The sequence below is a fragment of the Cervus elaphus genome, chromosome 24, assembly GCF_910594005.1.
Source record: "Cervus elaphus chromosome 24, mCerEla1.1, whole genome shotgun sequence".
Taxonomy (NCBI): Eukaryota; Metazoa; Chordata; class Mammalia; order Artiodactyla; family Cervidae; genus Cervus; species Cervus elaphus.
Genome location: NC_057838.1, coordinates 58,208,502 through 58,226,559, shown reverse-complemented (window position 1 = coordinate 58,226,559; position 18,058 = coordinate 58,208,502). Strand labels below are relative to the sequence as shown.

At 45.4% G+C, this 18,058-nt stretch overlaps 2 protein-coding genes across 14 annotated transcripts in view; one reads left to right on the top strand and one right to left on the bottom strand.

Annotated features, from left to right (window-relative positions):
* CACNA1D (calcium voltage-gated channel subunit alpha1 D) overlaps positions 1-1,139 on the top strand; it is a 344,231-nt gene extending 343,092 nt beyond the window's left edge. For all 5 annotated transcript variants that reach the window (XM_043886198.1, XM_043886202.1, XM_043886200.1 and 2 more), the window contains one exon: positions 418-1,139. In XM_043886198.1, the coding sequence (XP_043742133.1) occupies positions 418-711 (294 nt within the window). In that variant the 3' untranslated portion in view covers positions 712-1,139. The remainder of the gene's footprint in view (positions 1-417) is intronic.
* A 4,229-nt stretch (positions 1,140-5,368) lies between these two features.
* The window catches only part of CHDH (choline dehydrogenase), a 104,016-nt gene continuing 91,326 nt past the window's right edge, over positions 5,369-18,058 (bottom strand). For all 9 annotated transcript variants that reach the window (XM_043886206.1, XM_043886212.1, XM_043886213.1 and 6 more), the window contains 3 exons: positions 8,032-8,174; positions 7,484-7,586; positions 5,369-6,739 (listed from right to left, as the gene is read on the bottom strand). In XM_043886206.1, coding sequence (XP_043742141.1) covers positions 6,321-6,739; positions 7,484-7,586; positions 8,032-8,174 — 665 coding nt within the window. In that variant the 3' untranslated portion in view covers positions 5,369-6,320. The remainder of the gene's footprint in view (positions 6,740-7,483; positions 7,587-8,031; positions 8,175-18,058) is intronic.

Below are 18,058 nucleotides of genomic sequence, written 5' to 3'. Positions count from 1 at the left end.
TCTTAGCAGCAAAGATGCTACCTAAAGCACAAGTATAAAAACACCATGCCAGGCACCAGGGACTGGCATGCTGCAGTCCATGGGATCGCAAGAGTCCGACATGACTTAGCTACTAAACCACAGAAACACCACCCCTGCTGGGTTTCATCAGCTGGCTGCCCCGAGGATTGTATATGTTAGTCCCACAAATATGACTTGTTTATTCTGAAACATTTGTCCCCCATGGGTTTCACTCTTGTTGGGCCATTTGCAGTGTTTGAGCTCCTTTAGATTCCCACTTACCTCCAGGCTGAATTACCCTGAGTGGGGTCTTGCTGACATGACTGGCTGGGTCCCAAAAGCACATCATGCAGTCAGTGCCTGAGGTGGTCTTTCTGTCATTCTGCATCTATGCCACTGATCCTCTTCTCTGTACAGGTTCTGATATCCGAAGGCTTAGGACGGTATGCGAGGGACCCAAAGTTCGTGTCGGCGACAAAACACGAAATCGCCGATGCCTGTGACTTAACCATCGACGAGATGGAGAGTGCAGCCAGCAACCTGCTGAACGGGAACGTGCATCCCCGGGCCAACGGAGACGTGGGCCCCGTCTCACTCCGGCAAGACTACGAGCTCCAGGACTTCGGGCCTGGCTACAGCGACGAGGAGCCGGACCCCGGGAGGGACGAGGAGGACCTGGCAGATGAAATGATTTGCATCACCACCCTGTAGCCCCTCCCCGGGAGCCGCTGATGGGCTCTGGCCTCAAGGTGGGGCGCCGGAGGGCCAGGGGGAAAAGTGCCTCGTAGTTAGGAAAATTTAGGCACTAGCATGGAGTCCCTGTTCGCAGTTAGAATTTTGTAACAAGTGATGTCATGCCTCAAGGAAGCCATATTGCTGGCAGGGGACAGCCGTGCCCCAGCTGCGTGGGCAGGTCCAGCCCTCCTGGAGAGGACCAGCGAGGAGGGTCAGACGGGCCCTGCTGGCTTGTCTGCGGCGCTTGCCTGCCGCCCGCAGGCACGGGGTGGGAAAGGTTTAAGGTGATGACGATCACCATACCTGTGTCATTACCTCAGCCATCGGTCTAGCATATCAGACATTCACTGGGCCCAGCATATCCATTTTTAAACCCTCCCCCCCCACCCCCCAAAAAAAAACAACACACTGCTTCCTGATTCCTGTTGAGCTGTTCTGAGATACAGTGTATACGTCAGGACCAGCCTACCAGCCGTCATCCTGGGAGGGGAAGCAGGACCCTGTAAGCAGGGTTTTCTGTGACGTGATGCCAGTTTACAGGCAGGAGGGTGTCGCTCCGACGGTCGGATTTCTGACTGTCAGGCTAAGGGCAACTGTAAACTGGAATAATACTGCACTCGCAACCAGGTAAACTTAGATACGCTAGTTTGTTTAAAAATTATAGATTTACTGTACATGACTTGTAATATACTATAATTTGTATTTGTAAAGAGATGGTCTATATTTTGTAATTATTGTACCGTATTTGAAATGCAGCAATATCCATGGGTCCTAATAACTGTAGTTCCCCACTGAAATCTAGAAACTATTAGTATTTTTACTTGGGCTATACAGAAGTATAATAGAAGAAACAGAGCCAATTCTCATTTATTCAGTGAAAAATCTTTTGGGGGTACAATCTTTAGTTCAGAAGAACTTGACACTACAGAGATTTTTCTAAAATATTTTGAGTCACTATAAATCTATCTTTACACAAGAGATTCCAGAGGACTATTTGCAGTCTTTTCTTTGGGCAGGGGTTCTGTGATTTGATATTGTAACTTTTGATCCACCATGGGTTGCAACTGTCTTTTGTTTTCCTTTAATAACCCCTCCGATGAGTTCACGGCAGAGGAGGTCGAGCTGGTTACTCGGACCCTGTGGCATTCATTCACACTCATGGTTTTCTCAGCTGCCCCACGGGATACTCGGGCATTTCTGGTGCAGAAACAATGGCAGTGGTGAATGAAGTCTCTCTGCTGTTGTCCCCCCGGGACTGGTAAGGCGGCGCGTCCGAGGAAATAAAAGAGTGCTGGGGGCTGGGGGACCGAGGAGGCTCTTACAGGACTAGATGTTGGGGTCTGTACAAATCGTATTGCTGCCTTTTTACAAAACATTGCTGTACTGTGTGTTCTCTTTGAGGGCTTTTATATGCAACTGAATGAGGGCTGAAGTTTTCACTAGAATGCACTCTCACTCCAATTGTACTTCTCGATGAAAACCCACTTTGGGATCATCAGACCCATCAAGGCTTCCTTTTCTGTTCACAGAATTATGCCGACTTTGTCGAGTTACCACGGCAGGGATTCCCTGCAGTCAAAAAGACTAGTAGCAGTTTTTGGTTCAAAATTTTTAAAGAATACATGACCTGTTGTTAGTTTTTTGTTTTTTTTTTTTGTAAATAACACTTTGTTATGAAGACCTTACAAACCTCTTCTTAAAGACATTCTTACTCCAGATCCAGGCAAAAACACTTCAAGGTTTGTAAATGACTATTTCCTGACATAAATTCTTTTTTATTAAAATGCAAAATGATCTTCAGAATAAAGCTGTGTAATAATTTTATTGTATTTGGGAGCTCTGCTTGCACAGAGCTGGTGCTTGCCAGTGACAGCCTCCAGAGGAGCAGGTACTCTGTGAGGGCACTGCTGTAATGATGTAGATTTTCTCTTGTTCTCGTGGCTCCTTCGGTGCCAGTGGTAACTTAATTCCAGTTGCAGACAGCACTGTTCTCCTAAAGGGCTAACCCACGGTCACCATCGTTTTGGACTCCATCTCTCAACTGAGTGTTGGTTTTACTGTGTGGCTTCCCATTGTTAGTCCAAAACTGTCCTACCAGGACCGAGTTTCCTGGCATAGTCAGTGATCTTTGCTAGTCAGCACTTAACGTGGCATTTTTACAGACTGCACCACTCCTAATATCTGCCTGCATTACACCTGGTTCAACTGCTCGTCTGACATTAAATTTGCCTTTGTTAAGAAAAACTTCAAGTTGTAGAACATGGTTTCTTCTCTTTCAGGAAACTTTAAATGTCTCTCCTTTTTAGTTCCCCTCCTATCCCCTAAAAAAGTAGTCATCTTGGAGTTGACCCCAGGAATAGTACATAGTCTCTTTCATCATGTGTTTTCCATAATGTCACAAAACGGAAACGGCAAGCAGGAACCTCGTTAACTGTGGTCTCTGTAATTTCCATCCAGACAGCTGGGCCACATAGCACCTCCCAGCCTGACTCTGAAATATTTCAGAATCAATTGGTGGCTGGGACGGGCAGCTTGTGAAGGCCCTGGAAGCTTCTTGGTGCACGGAATGTGTTTAACGTGTCTGATGGACCGCTTTATGTCTGATGCCACGCTTGTGAGAGGAACAAGAGCAGTTTATTTTGTGCTAAGTGTCTTTGCCCATTGCCTGTTTTCCTGCAAAGGTTTTTATTGTTAGGATGGTGGTCAGTTTGTTCTGAAAGCTGTTAGCTTCACACAGAGTTCCAACCAAGCTCCTTTATTAGCCTCTCCTGACTCAGAAACAAGACTCCAGCTACACCTTCATTTGTGGAAAAAGCTTTTATTTCTCTAAAATGATATTCCTTCTTTACTGGGGATCCAAGAGAGCAGGCAAGAGAGAGAGGTGGGCCCGAGGCCCTTTCTTCCGAGCAGAGATCAGGAGTGAGCGTGGCCGTGAGGGCGCCCTGTGGGGATGGAGGCAGGAGAGGCCATGGGAGGCTGCCTAGGTCTCAAGACAGGGCCAGCAGAGAAAGGTATGTGTGTTTTTTTCTAGTTTCTAAGAGAAAGGTGCTTAGGTATTTGACCTGATGATAAGTTGTTCAGCGGAAATATGACATGCCCTTTGGGTGGAGGAACATGGTTTGACTAAGGAGACTCTATTTGAATTTATGGAGAAGACTCCTGCAGTCTGCACAAGGGCTGTGTTTCTAGGCGCCAGAGTCCCACTTCTGCGACCCGCCCTTTCCTGGTCACCTGCAGGCCGCTGCTCTAGCTGCGTGTCTGGCTCTGACTCCACCAGGAGGAATCCTTGGCTTCTTCAGTGGGGTCTGTGTTCCGCGACCTGCCCATCGGCACATACACCACTTCCGTTAGGCTTTGTCAACCGTTCTGGGAAATGTATGTTCTCCTGTTCAGGGGGCACTGCAGGCTTTCTGCTTAAGGAGCTTAACAGGTGTCTTCGCAGTTCCTCTAGAGGCCGAGTGCTGGCCGGTCTGCATGCCCTTTGGGCCTGCCTAACTGGCTCACCCTCCCCGATTCCGGTCAGCACTTCCCTCCCCTCTCTGGCCTCCTCAGCCAACAGCCCCCTTTCCTTCTGCAGGTGACAGTTCCTTCGTGGCACTGGACCCTTCACACAGGTGGTGGTTAGGACACGGGCCACTGCTCCACTCTGCCCGGCCAGCCAGCACTTAGGGCTCGAGTCGGGAACTGCCTCAGAATATTCTGAGGTCTGGACCCCAACGCAGTTTCCTGTTGGGTAAATGATACTCACACTTTTCTCCTTTGAAACGTATCTGTGTGCGGCAGTATTGTGTGATGGTATGCCATGAGCGGGAGAGGGGCCTTGGTGCCCCACAGTACGGGCCCCACTGACACACGCGGTTTTGCTCACCTACACATGCACACTAGCCTATCAGCTGCTGTCTCAGAGGCTGAAGGCACCAGAGAATGCAGGTCTGAATGGCCACATCACCTGCCATGCCCACCCCAGAGGTCAGTTCAGTCACAGGCCAGGAGGTGTCACTTCGTGGCCCTCAGAGTGGGGGATCGGCACCCGCTGTCCTGCTGTCCTTCACCCCTGCCGGTGGCTCCCAGACCCAGAGGAGGCCTGTGGGCAGGCGGGGTCTCTCTAGGAGACAGACGTCTCTTGACAGAATTTTTTCTCTTGACCCTCCGCTGGAACAGAAAATAAAGACACAGGTAAGATCAATTAAGATTTTACTCAAACATTTTTAAAGGCAGGCCGGTGAGATGGCTTTCTTCTTTCCACCTTTGTAGAAATCTTTCTCAACTGTGGGGCCTCCAAGGCACTTCAATCCCTTGTGATCTAGGGTGAAGCCTGGAATGTTCCATCTTCCTTCCCTCTGATTCTGGGTCCAGCGGGGCAGTTTTCCAAATGGGAGTAGCCTTCCTTCCTGCCAGGCAGGGGCTTCTGGATATAGTCAGAAAAATCAATCCAAAACGTATCCACATGTTCATTACCTTGTAACAACAGTCTGGATAATGCATCTCAGTTCAAAAGTAAGTTATGGGGTTGCCTTATTGAATTAGAAGTTTAAAGATCAGAGATCTGTTTTAAATGTTACTTTGTCTTCCCCCCCCAAGCTCAAATCTTCACCAATTCATTTGTCTTTAAATCAATTGCGTTCCCCCCCCCCCCCCCCCCCGGATGAGGATCATAGCTCTATTTGACTGCTTTATCCGTCAGCCTGGCTCCCGCCTGGTCTGTTGCTGGGGACATCTGGAGAATGAGAATTAGCCAGCCGTGGCCGCTGCTCAGTCCCCGTCTCCCCAGGCTTTGTGCAGAGCAGGCTGGGGTACAGGTCTGCTCTGGGTTTCTAGGTTTCCTGGCAACAGGAAGATCTTTAAAAATGCTAAATCCTAAAACCCAAGGTAGTAAAGAGGCCCTGCAGACTCCTGAGTCCTGAAGCAAGGTCCAGAATTCTGGCCTCAGGCTGATGGTGTTAGTAAGAACCAGAGCATTGTAGAGGTGGGCTACAAGCCCCTTGGAGGGACCCAGCTGAACAGCAGTTCCTGTCTCCCTCTGGGGGTGAAGTCAGGAAGCAGCAGAGAAAGAAGAAGCCTGTTTCTTCCAGCAGGCAGCTTTCCCTCTGCCCAGGCATGCCGGAGGCTTGTCACACATCCCAGCTGAGCTCCACGCTCCCTCACTCCAGGCCCCCGGTGCAGCTTTCGGCCAGACGGGGAGGATGCCCCGGGCTCTGTGCAAGCTCCCTGCTCCTGGACCAACTTGCCTCCAGACAGAGCCTGGGAAGGACCCACTGTCCCCAAGCCCCACCCAGACCCTGGAAGGCGGCAGGACCCTGGGCTGGAGAGCACTGCGGGGCACAAGACAAGGACCTGGCAGGAGTTGCCCATTCTCCTCCAGCCTCCCTTCCCCTTTGCTGTCCTGCCAGGAGGCAGGGAGAAGGGGTCCCAGAAGGCCTGTGAGGACATGCTGGTAAGAAAGAAGCCAGTTCACTGACCAGTACTGGTCTCATTTCTTAGGAGATTATCCAAGTCTCGGCCACTGGACTGTAACATTCTAGACAGGTTCAGGGAAGTCCATGTGGAGCAAGAGCTATGCTGAGCCTTCGCGGGCAGGGCCGACCTCAGCGCTGGGTGGCCAGGGTCCTGGGCTTATAGACCGGGACATCCTCGTCCCAGAGCGCCGGCCGCCCCTGGATGATGTCGGCTGCCTTCTCTGCGATCATGATGGTGGGGGCATTCAGGTTGCCGCTGACCACGCTGGGCATGATGGAGGCGTCGACCACCCTGAGGTTTTCCACCCCGAGCACCCTGGTCTGGGGGTCCACCACTGCCGTGGGGTCGGAAGGCTGGCCCATCTTGCAGGTGCACGAGGGGTGGTAGGCACTGTCCGCCTTCGCCCGGACGAAGGCGTCTACTTCTGCATCCGACTGGACATGGCTTCCCGGCTGGAGCTCCTTTCCCCGGAATGGTGCCAGGGCTTTCTGTGCAAAGATCTCTCGGGTCAGCCTCACACAGAGACGGAAGTCTTTAATGTCGGTTTCTGTTGAGGAGAAGAAACAGATGAGACATTTCCTCTTACCATGCTGGCCCTGCTGGAAGACTCTCCACTTGGAGAGACTCAAGAAGCTGCCCAAGGGGACACAGTTCTAGGACGTGGAGGTCCAAGCCACCATGCTACCTGTCACCTACCCAGCAGCAGTAACGGCATAACCTAGCAGAGTCCACGGAGCCCAGACAGCCTCCCAGAGGGACACAGCCTGGCTGAGGACCTTCATTTCAATCAGGGATTTGAATTTCTCATCTGCAAAATGAAGATAAAATTGCATGCCCTGCCTCTGCCACAGCATGGCTGTGAGTGCCCTGTGAGTATCCTTGGGCAAAACCTGCCGGGTAGGGGCGGCATTTTGGCTGTGCAGAGAGAGACAGGTCCATGCTTTTAGAAGATGCTCCCAGGAACAGTAGGAAAAATGCCCTGTGAGCTGTCTGTACACAGCCAGAGCTCTGTGTATCTCTTGGTAGACTGTTCTGAAAGCTGCAAATCTGTGTCGAGTGCCATCCCGGGGCCACTTCCGGTGACCCAGGGCACAGCAGCACCGCAAGTGCAGCTTTACAGCCCAGGATAAGGGGGTGGATGGAGGACAGAATGTGACCGTGGCTCAAAAAGTAGGCTCCAGGGCTAAGATTTCGGGGCAAATATGAACCCCACAAAGGCATTCATTCATTCAATCTATCAGTGACCCAACAAGCTCAGGTCTGGGTGAAGCAAAAGTGGCTGGGGAATTACCTGTTGACAGGTAGTTGGGCTGGATCACAGGGTGGTCATGGGGGTTGGCACTTCTCAGTTTGAGCCAGCCCACGCTCGTGCCCCGCATGGTCCCCACATGCACCTGGAAGAGCCCAGAGGAAGCGGTGACCACAGTCAACCCCCAAGGTAGTCATTTAGAGATGCCCTGGTTTCCTGTGAGGTGGGACTAGACATCCAAAGTCAATTAAGAGCAGATGCATTTTGGCATCTACCTGCATCTTAACCTCTCCCCTGCCCCCCTCCCCTCAACAAGGCATCAAGCCACCTCAGTCGATCACTCCTGCTTCCTGGCTTTATACCTGATTGTTTGAAATGTTCAGGGCTGGCATTCCCGGGGCAGAGCTGGCCTCTCTGTCCATTTCTAGTACTCAGCACCCAGAGCCAGTGGCCCAAGCTTTGCTGTGCCCCATGCAGCCTGTCTCACTCTACCTCTGACGCCCCACCCCCCTTCTTTCTCCTCAGGCGCTGAGCAGCTGGAGGCCCCCCACCCCGAAGGCCCTGCTGTGATGGGGAGACCGCCTGCCCACCTGGTAAGCCTCCTGCTGCGGGGGGACCCGCCCATGGTCGATCACCTGGGACGGCAGGAAGTGGAACTGGATGTCCGGATGGGGGACCCCAGGCTGGCTCCGGATGAACCCCCCCGTTTCCAGATGGGCCGTGGCTCCATACCCTGAGGATCAGAAGACGCTGATGAGGCAGAAGAGCAGTCCCGGCATGGCAGGTGGGCCAGACTCCCCTCCCGCAGGCAGTCCTCCTTCCTCTTCCGGCCCGTGTTCCAGTACCTGGCCCTGCGTCCTCAGCCTTCCTCTTTCCCCCAGGTGGGCCCACCCAGCACTATGGCTTTCAGTATCAGCTCCATGCCGAGGGGCTTCAGCTTTGCCCCCCTGCCAACGCGACTGTGGGACTTGATGTCACATGGGCGTCCCAAACCTACCCCAGCCCCCACCCCCAACTACACTACACTACTCTCACTGCAAGTCAAAAGTCAGAAAATCCTCTTCCCCATCACTCCCCACATCTGTTAGAAAGTCTCCATCTTCAGCTCCAAAATCAACTTCAGTCCACCTTCTCGGCATGACCCCCACACCCCAACCTCCATCCAAGCCCTCATCACCTAAGTGGTGGTGGCTGGTGCCCAGCCTACCTCTGTGCCTCCTGCAGCCCGCCCATCACACACAGACCAGGATCAAGGTCAAGACCCTCCTCCATCCAATCTCCCACTGTTGCAGGAAGGGCCCCTTCCAAGGCCCAATAGTAGGCTCTTATCTAACTCTTGGAAGTGAATCGTCAGAGGAGACACACATACTGACAGAGCAGAAGACTGCATTGGGAAGGACCACACCTCCCAACCCCGGCTGGAGAGCAGCGGAGTGAGGGGACCCAGGAGAACTGCTCTGCCACGTGGCTCGCAGTCCCAGGTTTTCTGGTCATGGGGTTAGTTTTGGGGTTGTCTCTGGCCAGTCATTTTGCTTGGCGCATAGTCTGACTCTGGGTCCTTCCTGGTGGCGTCTGCATCTCTCAGCCAAGATGGATTCCAGAGTGAAGGATTCTGGGAGGTTGGTCTTCTCCTCCTTCTTAGGTCCTCCCTCCTGAATCCTCCTGGTTATTCTTCAGTGGCAGCACCATGTTCCTTATTGAGACCTCCTGTTGTGAGACAACTGAGGCAAGTGGTCATCATGTGCCTGGCCAAGGCAGGTGGTTTCGGTCTCAGGCCCTAGAAGGGGTCCTCCTTCCTGCAACAATTGACTGGTAGGATCTCTTCTTTGCTACGACTGACATCTGGACCCTCAGGGATCAGCTTGCCTGCTGATGGACTGGACCCAGCAGCCAGCATTGGGACCCTTTAAATGTCCCTGGTCTCCTCCTGATGTGGACGACTGGCCAGAGCTTCCTGACCAGGTAAGGAATGAGAGACTTCACTGGCCTGTTTTCCCTTCCCTCTCCCTTTCCTCCTATCCTATTTTTCTGGTCCTGGATGCAGGAGTCTAGTGGAAGAGCCTCAGTTATCTGAGGGCTGGAGCCTGATCACCTCCTGTGGGCAGGGACCTTGAGTTATCTGGTATCTGGTGGGGCTGAGTTCCCGTCCTCCCTTTCTGTAAGCCCAGGGGGAAAGTCCTGTCACACCTGGGTGTCTGCAGGTGGCAGGAGATGTCTAAGGCCACCCCTTAGTTCCTGTTGGTCAGAACTCAAATTGAAGATTCTCAGAAAACCTCCTACAGAGATGCAGAACTTCCAATCTTGTATTTAAGGCAGTGTCTGATTAGGACAGCCGTGCCTATATGTGTTTTATATTTTACGTTCTGTGTTGTGATCTATGATGGCCATTCTGCCTTCTGAAATAGGAAATTCTGGTTCTGTTCCATTGTAGGGCCCCCTTGGGAGAATTTGTCTTGACTGAAAAGGTTTTAGCTATAAGCCTGTGATTAAGAGAAGGATATTTTATTATAACACTTTGTGGCCAGAATATTCTTTAGATTCCAGAGAAAACCTATTTAGGTGAAACTCTTGGAAATTCCAAAACTGGTTCTTTTTGCATATACAGTTAGAAAAGGCAAGCGTGATACAATATCTTTTAGAATTCTGACCCTGAGGTAACAATTCCTTCTAGGAGAACTTGGTTTTCTCACCCTGTGCCTTAACAGATCCTGAGGGCTTTGGTACTGAGATAGATGGGGGTGGGTGGGGAACCTTTTAAACTATACTTACTCCAACTATTATTCATAAATTAGTGAGTTTTAGAATACCCAATTCATGATTAAGTTTAGAAAATGAACCTGTGAGATCTCTGGTTGTATATATATATATATATATCTCCTTACATTTGGATGGTATTATCAAAATTAATTCATCAATGAGCTCTACTTGTCTTAAGAAAATTAAGCACTTAGATAAATTTTCAAAACTACAGAAAGGAATTGGCAAGAATTAATTTCAGGTTCATGTGAACTGGGGAATAGTATTAGATTAATATCTGATTTTAAACTTTGTTAATTTAAATAGATATGACTTTAGAGTCATCAAGTTATATGACTTGTATTAAACCAAGGTATGGAGAAGGAAATGGCAACACACTCTAGTGTTCTTGCCTGGAGAATCCCAGGGACAGAGGAGCCTGGTGGGCTGCCGTCTGGGGTCGCACAGAGTCAAACACTACTGAAGCAACTTAGCAGCAGCAACAGCAAACCAAGGTATAAATAAAGGTATTATAAGATCTTATTATATCTATTACAAAGTTGTCAGCAAGGAAAGTAACATGGCATGATGAAATTTTATAAGTGAGTTAAATGCGAGATAAGAGCTTTTGGATGAATGTCTTAGGAATAATTATATTGTAGGAATGTCTACTTAAGGATAATCTCTCTAGATATTTGAAAATTTGCTTGAAATTTAGAGTTGTTCTAAATTAAGTGATGGACATTTACTGAATAGTTAAGTCATCCCCAAATAAGACACTGAAACATCCATTATTAACCTTAATAAACAGAGAAGGTATTTGGGGTGATTAATGAATATGTTTGGTGTCATCCTGACATGTTCTCTGTAAGAAAGCAAATGTTTTTAGGAATTATCACTAGCATGTATGTTCACTGATCTACAGAATCCTAATGTAAAAGATAATTCATAATTGCTTGCCTCTTAGTTTTCACTAGAAATTAAGGTTTTTAAAGAGTTCAGCTCTCTAAATGTGTAATTAAAGCTAATAGAAATAATAAAAGTGGCACTTCAGTATACAGTAGGAAAAGAGGATGTGTATTGTCAGTGAAGAAGGTATGAGGAATGGAATTGCATTTTATTAAAAGAGACTCTGACAGCTGGTTGTTTCTCAATGAAGAAGAAAATGGAGGACAAACTAATATGGATACAGAAAGTAACAGAGGTTGTGGATCATCAGGATTGGCTAGGTTTAAAGTAAAGTTAAGTTAATTTTGTTGTTAAAAGTAGGTTGGTACAAGACTGGTTTTCTCTCTTAAAAGGGCAAAGTTTCCTTGGAATGCTGCTTTTGAGAACAGATTGTGTGAGTTTTTGTGCCTTTGCATGCTAAGTTGCTTCAGTCATGTCCGACTCTCTGCGACTCCATGGACTGTAGCCTACCAGGCTCCTCTGTCCATGGGATGCTCCAGGAAAGAGTACTGGAGTGGGTTGCCATTTCCTCCTCCAAGGGCATCTTTCCAGGGATCACACCTGTATCTCATACGGGTCCTGCATTGGCAGGTAAGTTCTTTACCACTAGCACCACCTAGTAAGGGATCTGTATTTGCTTTTTTCCCCCTTGTATTTATTTTTAAATTTTTAATTGGAGGATAATTGCTTTACAAAGCCCTGCTGGTTTCTGTTGTACAACAAAGTGAATCCGCTATAAGCCCCTCCCTCCCACCCCTGTAGGTCATCACAGGACTCTGAGCTGAGGCCCCTGTGCTCTATACAGCGGCTTCCCGCTAGCCAGCTATTGTACTCATGGCAGTGTAGATATGTCCGTGCTGCTCCCGCAGCTTGTCCCTTCCCCTCCTCCACACACTGTGTATTTGCTTCTGAGATCTCTTGTAACTTTGGTTAAGGAGTAAGTATTATCTCACAGTGATGTATGATCTTATTTGACCAAGTGTTTTGAAACCTTTTGACAAACTTTCCAAATATCAAAATTTAAAGTCTGTCTGAAACATTACTAGATTTTAATATGTTTTCCAAAAAAAAAAAACCTTCCCCGAAAACTAATTATGACTTACAGCAGTTTTCTAAATTGGACCTTTGTAAGCAGAATTGAAACACTTCTTTCTCTGTAGCCAATTCCTCTAGAGATTGGAAACTCTTAGGTTCCCAGCAGCTTTATCAGATAAATTAGGAAGGCCACCTCCTAATTGGTCCAGGAATCAAGGTATTTTACGGACCTCAAAAAGGGAGGAATTCACCTAAATCTGTGACAAGGGCATGGTGTGGCTTTCCTGGCCTAGGGAGGCTATCTTAATCAATTAATCAGACTTAAGATATCTTGATTTGGCTATATGTGATAAAAATGAGGGTAATTGTAGAGAGAGACTTCTGTGGATATAAAATTCTAATTTATTTATTGAGGTCTGTGTTCACTAAGACTCACTTCTCAGATAGTTCCTTGCTGTTAATTGTTGCAAAGTTTAATTGAATTATTACAGTGTTTCCTTTTAAGTTTCTTTCTAAAGCTTAATTTTTAGTAATCTGTTTTCGGATGAACATTGGACACTCCGTGATCTGCAACAGGAAGTTAACACCAGGTACGGTCATTTAAACTTAAAGGTCCCTTATGTTGGGGACCGTGACACCATACTAGGGTTGACGAACCTAGTAACTCTAGGAAACTGGGCTGGGTGCCCTGTGCACAGTGCCAATATATAATTTCCCTAAAAGGTAAGGGCTGGTATACAACAGACAAAGTCAGATGAACTGAGACAGGCTGGTCTGCACCTAATGGAAATTCTTAAATTTTTACTTACGTCCTTACTAACACTGCTAGCTATGTTGTTTATGTTGCCTGTTTTACAACATTGTTTTCCTATACTACCAAATATGTGACTGAGCCTCTGATAAGGTGATGATATATAGTTCCATATGAGACCAGTGATGGTAATACTGTAACTCCAGATATGGGAAGAAGCATATTAGCATCATCCCTCCTAGCTTTAATCTAACTCAAGAGTATTTTACCACAAATCACCTCCTTCATTCAACTAAAATTTTCTACACTAGTATCAAAAAGGCCTAACAGAACTATATTTTCTCTCATTCCTCACTAACCTCACCATAGCATGTCTGTATTTAGTCACCACGAGTCACCTCTATAATAAATACACCACCAATAAGCAATAGCCAACCAGTAACAATGACTAATCGAGAATCATAGCTATACAACACTGCAATTCCCATAGCCTCCTCACAACAACTCCAGAGTCACCTCTGTCATAAATCACTCAATCCCCTAGTCTGTTAAACTTAAATACAATCTCTACTTTCTCACTTTTTAAAACATAATATGCCACTGAAAACTCTATCATCAACCCTGAAAGAAACATACCTAAAACAGTCCCTAACATTAGAGACTCAAACCGCAGGATACTGCTCAGTAGCTGTCATATAACCAAACACAACCAACATCCCCACTAAATAAATAAAAAATACTGTAAAATCCGAAAATGAGCCACCAAAATGCAACACAATCCCACAACCATCCCAAGTCCACCATAAATAGGTCAATGTTTTGAAGAAAACCCCACAAAACAAATTACAAAAATAAAACTTAAAAAATACATGTTAACATTATTCTCACATGGACTCTAACATAACATGAAAAATCATCATTGTTATTCAACTATAAGAACACTAATCACCATCATCTGAAAATCACACCCATTAATACAATGTATTTATTGCTCTTCCAGCCCCATCAAACATTTCATCATGGAAATTTCAGTTACTACTGGGCATTTGTTCAGCGTTACACATATTAACAGGCTTATTTCTAGCAATACATTACATATCAAACACAATAACCACTTGCTCATCACTTACCTAGTTAATGTTTCAGAGAAGGCAGTGGCACCCCACTCCAGTGTTCTTGCCTGGAGAATCCCAGGGACGGGGGAGCCTGGTGGGCTGCCGTCTATGGGGTCACACAGGGTCTGGCATGACTGAAGTGACTTAGCAGCAGCAGCAGTGAATGTTAGTTAGCCAACACATCGACTACAGGTGAGTTATCTAATATCTACATGGAAATGGAGCCTCCATATTTTTTATTTGCCTGTTTCTTCATGTAGGATGAGGGTTCTATTATGGATCCTATACTTTTTTTAGCAACTGCACTTTGTTAGAATCACCTTACTATTTACAGTCATAGTCACAGCATTTATAGGCTATATCTTACCTTGAGAACAAAATCGTTCTGAGGGGCAACAGTTATTATTAACCTCCTCGTAGCAACTCCGTATATCAGCACAAGTCTCACTGAAAGCATCTGAGCTGGCTTTTCAGTAGATAAAGTGACTCTCAGACAATTCTTCACTTTCTGTTTTATTCTCCCACTCATGACTGCAGCACTCACAGCTGTCCACTTACTATTCCTTCACGACACAGGATCCAATAACCCCACAGGAATCTCATCGAACACAAAATCCCCCTTCACCCCTACTACACAATCAAAGACATCTTAGGGGCCTTATTAGGAGTTCTAGTGCTACTAATGTTGGTGCCTGACTTCCTAGGAGACCCCGATAACGACACACCCTATCAAGCCAGAGGGGTACTCAGTATCTGCATCACAGTCCTGCTTTCAATCCCCAGTAAACTAGCAGGGGTGTGGGCCCTAGTCCTTTCAGTCTCAGTTCTAGCACTCTTCCCAATGCTCCATACATCTAAAGAACACAGCGTAACATTTCAAACTCTCAGCCAAAGCCTGTTTTTGAGTACTAGTAGCAGACCTCTTAACACTAACATGAATTCAAGAACAACCCATAGAACACCCCTTCATTATTGTCAGACAACTAGCATCTATTTTATATTTCTTTTTAATTCTAGTACTAATGCCAATAACTAACATCACTGAAAAATAATTTCCTAAAATGAGTAGTCTTTTCAGTGTATCTATTATTCCGGTCTTGTAAACCAGAAAAGGAGAAAAACACATCTCTCTAGGAAGAAGTTCCAGCTCCACCATCAGTACCCAGAGCTGAAATTCTATCTACAGTATACCCTGAAATTTTGTTATGGGACATTTACAACATTATTAAGTACCTGAGTATTAAAATAAACTCTTTTTACCATAAACTATGTACTATATATATGAACATGTACATACTTATCATATCACACATAATGTATATACGTGTTATGACATGCATTATTTACCCCATGTTTATAAGCATGTACATTGTCTTATTGACAGTACGTAGCACATATTACTAATCATACGTAGCACATTAAATCAAATCAATTTTAGTCAACACGAACATCACATCCAATAGATTGCGAGCTTAATTAGTCAGCAGCTGTGTGAAACCACCAGTCTGCTCGGCAGGCGTCTGTCTTCTCTCTCCAGGCCCATGACTTGTGGGGGTTTCTACTAGTGAACTTTATCAGACATCTCACCCCACTTCAGGACCATCTCACCTAAAACTGCCCACCTCTTTCCACTTAAATAAGACATCTTGATGGACTAATCAGCACATGCTCACACATAAGTGTGATTTCAATTTTTTAAGGGATGCTGTGACTCAGTTGTGGCCTTAACACAGTCAAATGAATTGTAGCTGGACTTCAAAAGGTGTCACTAAGTCAATGAGTTCAGGACATAAGGAAATTAGATACACACACCACATGTACACTCACCGAACAAGTTCATGACCTGTTTAACAACCCCCCCTTAACCACCCCCATGCTACATCCCATGCTCTAAGTAACCCTGCCAAAACAAAGCAAAAACATATAAATACACAGAATTAGCTGTCTACTCAATAAACATGAGTAACCTAATGCTCAAAATTAGATAGGCCTAGAAAATAAACCCCACTCATACCAATAAACTACCTAGATGTTTGCCATCTATATAGACAGACATTTCCCTAGCTCTGTTGACCATTTTCATGAAAATTTTAACAACAAATCCAACAGAAACCACATAAAACAGCTATATATATATATATTATTTCACTATGCAAAAATAGCTTGTTAATGTAGCTTAAAATCTAAAGCAAGGCACTGAAAATGCCCAGATGAATTTGCCAGCTCCATGAACACATAGGTTTGGTCCCAGACTTTCTCTTAACTTTTAATAAAATTATACATGCAAGCATCTGTACCCCAGTAAGAATCTAAATCACCAAGATTAAAGGGAGCAGGCATCAAGCACTAATATTAGTAGCTCGTAACTTAGACTTGCTCAACCACACCCCCACAGGAAATAGCAGTGATAAAAAGTAAGCCATAAACAAAAGTACAACTAAGTTATATTGAGTAGGGTTGGTAAATCCTGTGCCAACCACTTCAGTCATATAGTTAACTCAAATTAACAGTGATATAAAATAGTTAAATTTTAACTAAGCTATAAGAAGTCATAACTAAAATAAAAAGACTACAAAGGTGACTTTAGTATTTCCTGACTACACAATGGGATTAGATACCCCGCTATGCTTAGCCCTAAACTCGAATAATTACAAGATGAAATTATTCACTAGAGTACTACTAGCAACAGCTTAAAACTCAGAGGACTTGGTGGTGCTTCCCACTCCTCTAGAGGAGCCTATTCTATAATCGATACACCTCAGCAACCCTTGCTAATTAAGTCTATATACTACCCTCTTCAGCAAACCCTAAAAAGGAATAAAATTAAGCCTAATTATCATACATAAAAACATTAGATCAAGATGTAACCTATGGGGTGGGAAGATATTAGCTGCACTTTCTATTTCAAGAATCTGTTTCTCCATTACACACAAAAGTTTTTATGAAAACTTAAAAACCAAAGGATTTAGTAGTAAATTAAGAAGAGAGTACTTAACTGAATAAGGCCATGAAGCATGAAAATACCACCCATCACTCTCCTTAAGTGTTATAAGAACTTAGCAAATACTAATACCAACAGAGGAGACAAGTCGTAACAAGGGAAGCATACTGGAAAGTGTGCTTAGATAAAGCATAGCTCAAAATAAAGCACCTAGTTTATACCTAGAAGATTTCATAATTTATGACTATGTTGAACTAAATCTAGCCCAACACCCTTTCTCCATATCTACTAATATAAGGAGACTAAATGTTGAAAGAATGTTTTACTTAAAGTATGGGAGATAGAAATTTAAAATATCCTCTGGTACTATAGAGCAAGTACCATAAGGGAATGATGAAATAAGCGTTACAGGAACAAAAAGTGAAGTTTACTCTTTGTACCTTTGCATAATGACTTAACTAGCAAACATTTAACAAAGAGAAGTTAAATACCCTGAAACCAGATGAGCTACTTATTAACAGTTTATTAGAACAAACTCATCTATGTAGCAACATCGTGAGGAGATTTGTAAGTAGAGGTGACAAGCCTAACAAGCTTACTGATAGCTGGTTGTCTAGGAAAAGAATCTCAGTTCAACTTTAAAAATTACCAAAAAGACCAGAACTGTTAATGTATTTTTAAATGTTCATCTAAAAAGGTACAGCTTTTTAGAAATGGATAAAGACAAACAACGCCACAGCTGTTTAAAAGCAGCCACCAATTAAGAAAGCATTCAAGCTCAACAACAACTTTACCTTAATATTAATACCAGCAAATCACCTCCTAGATTCATACTGGACTAATCTATTGGCCAGCAGAGGTAATAACATGAGTAACAAGAAGTATTTTTCCTTGCATAAGTTTACATCAGTAACTAATAAAATACTGATAATTAACAGTATATAATAATATAACTCAACATTAAATTATTTACAGTGTGTGTCTGTTAGTCAGTGAGTCGTGTCCGACTCTTTCCGACCCCATGAGACTGGGGCCTGCCAGGCTCTTCTATCCATGGGATTCTCGGGGCAAGAATACTGGAGTGGATTCCC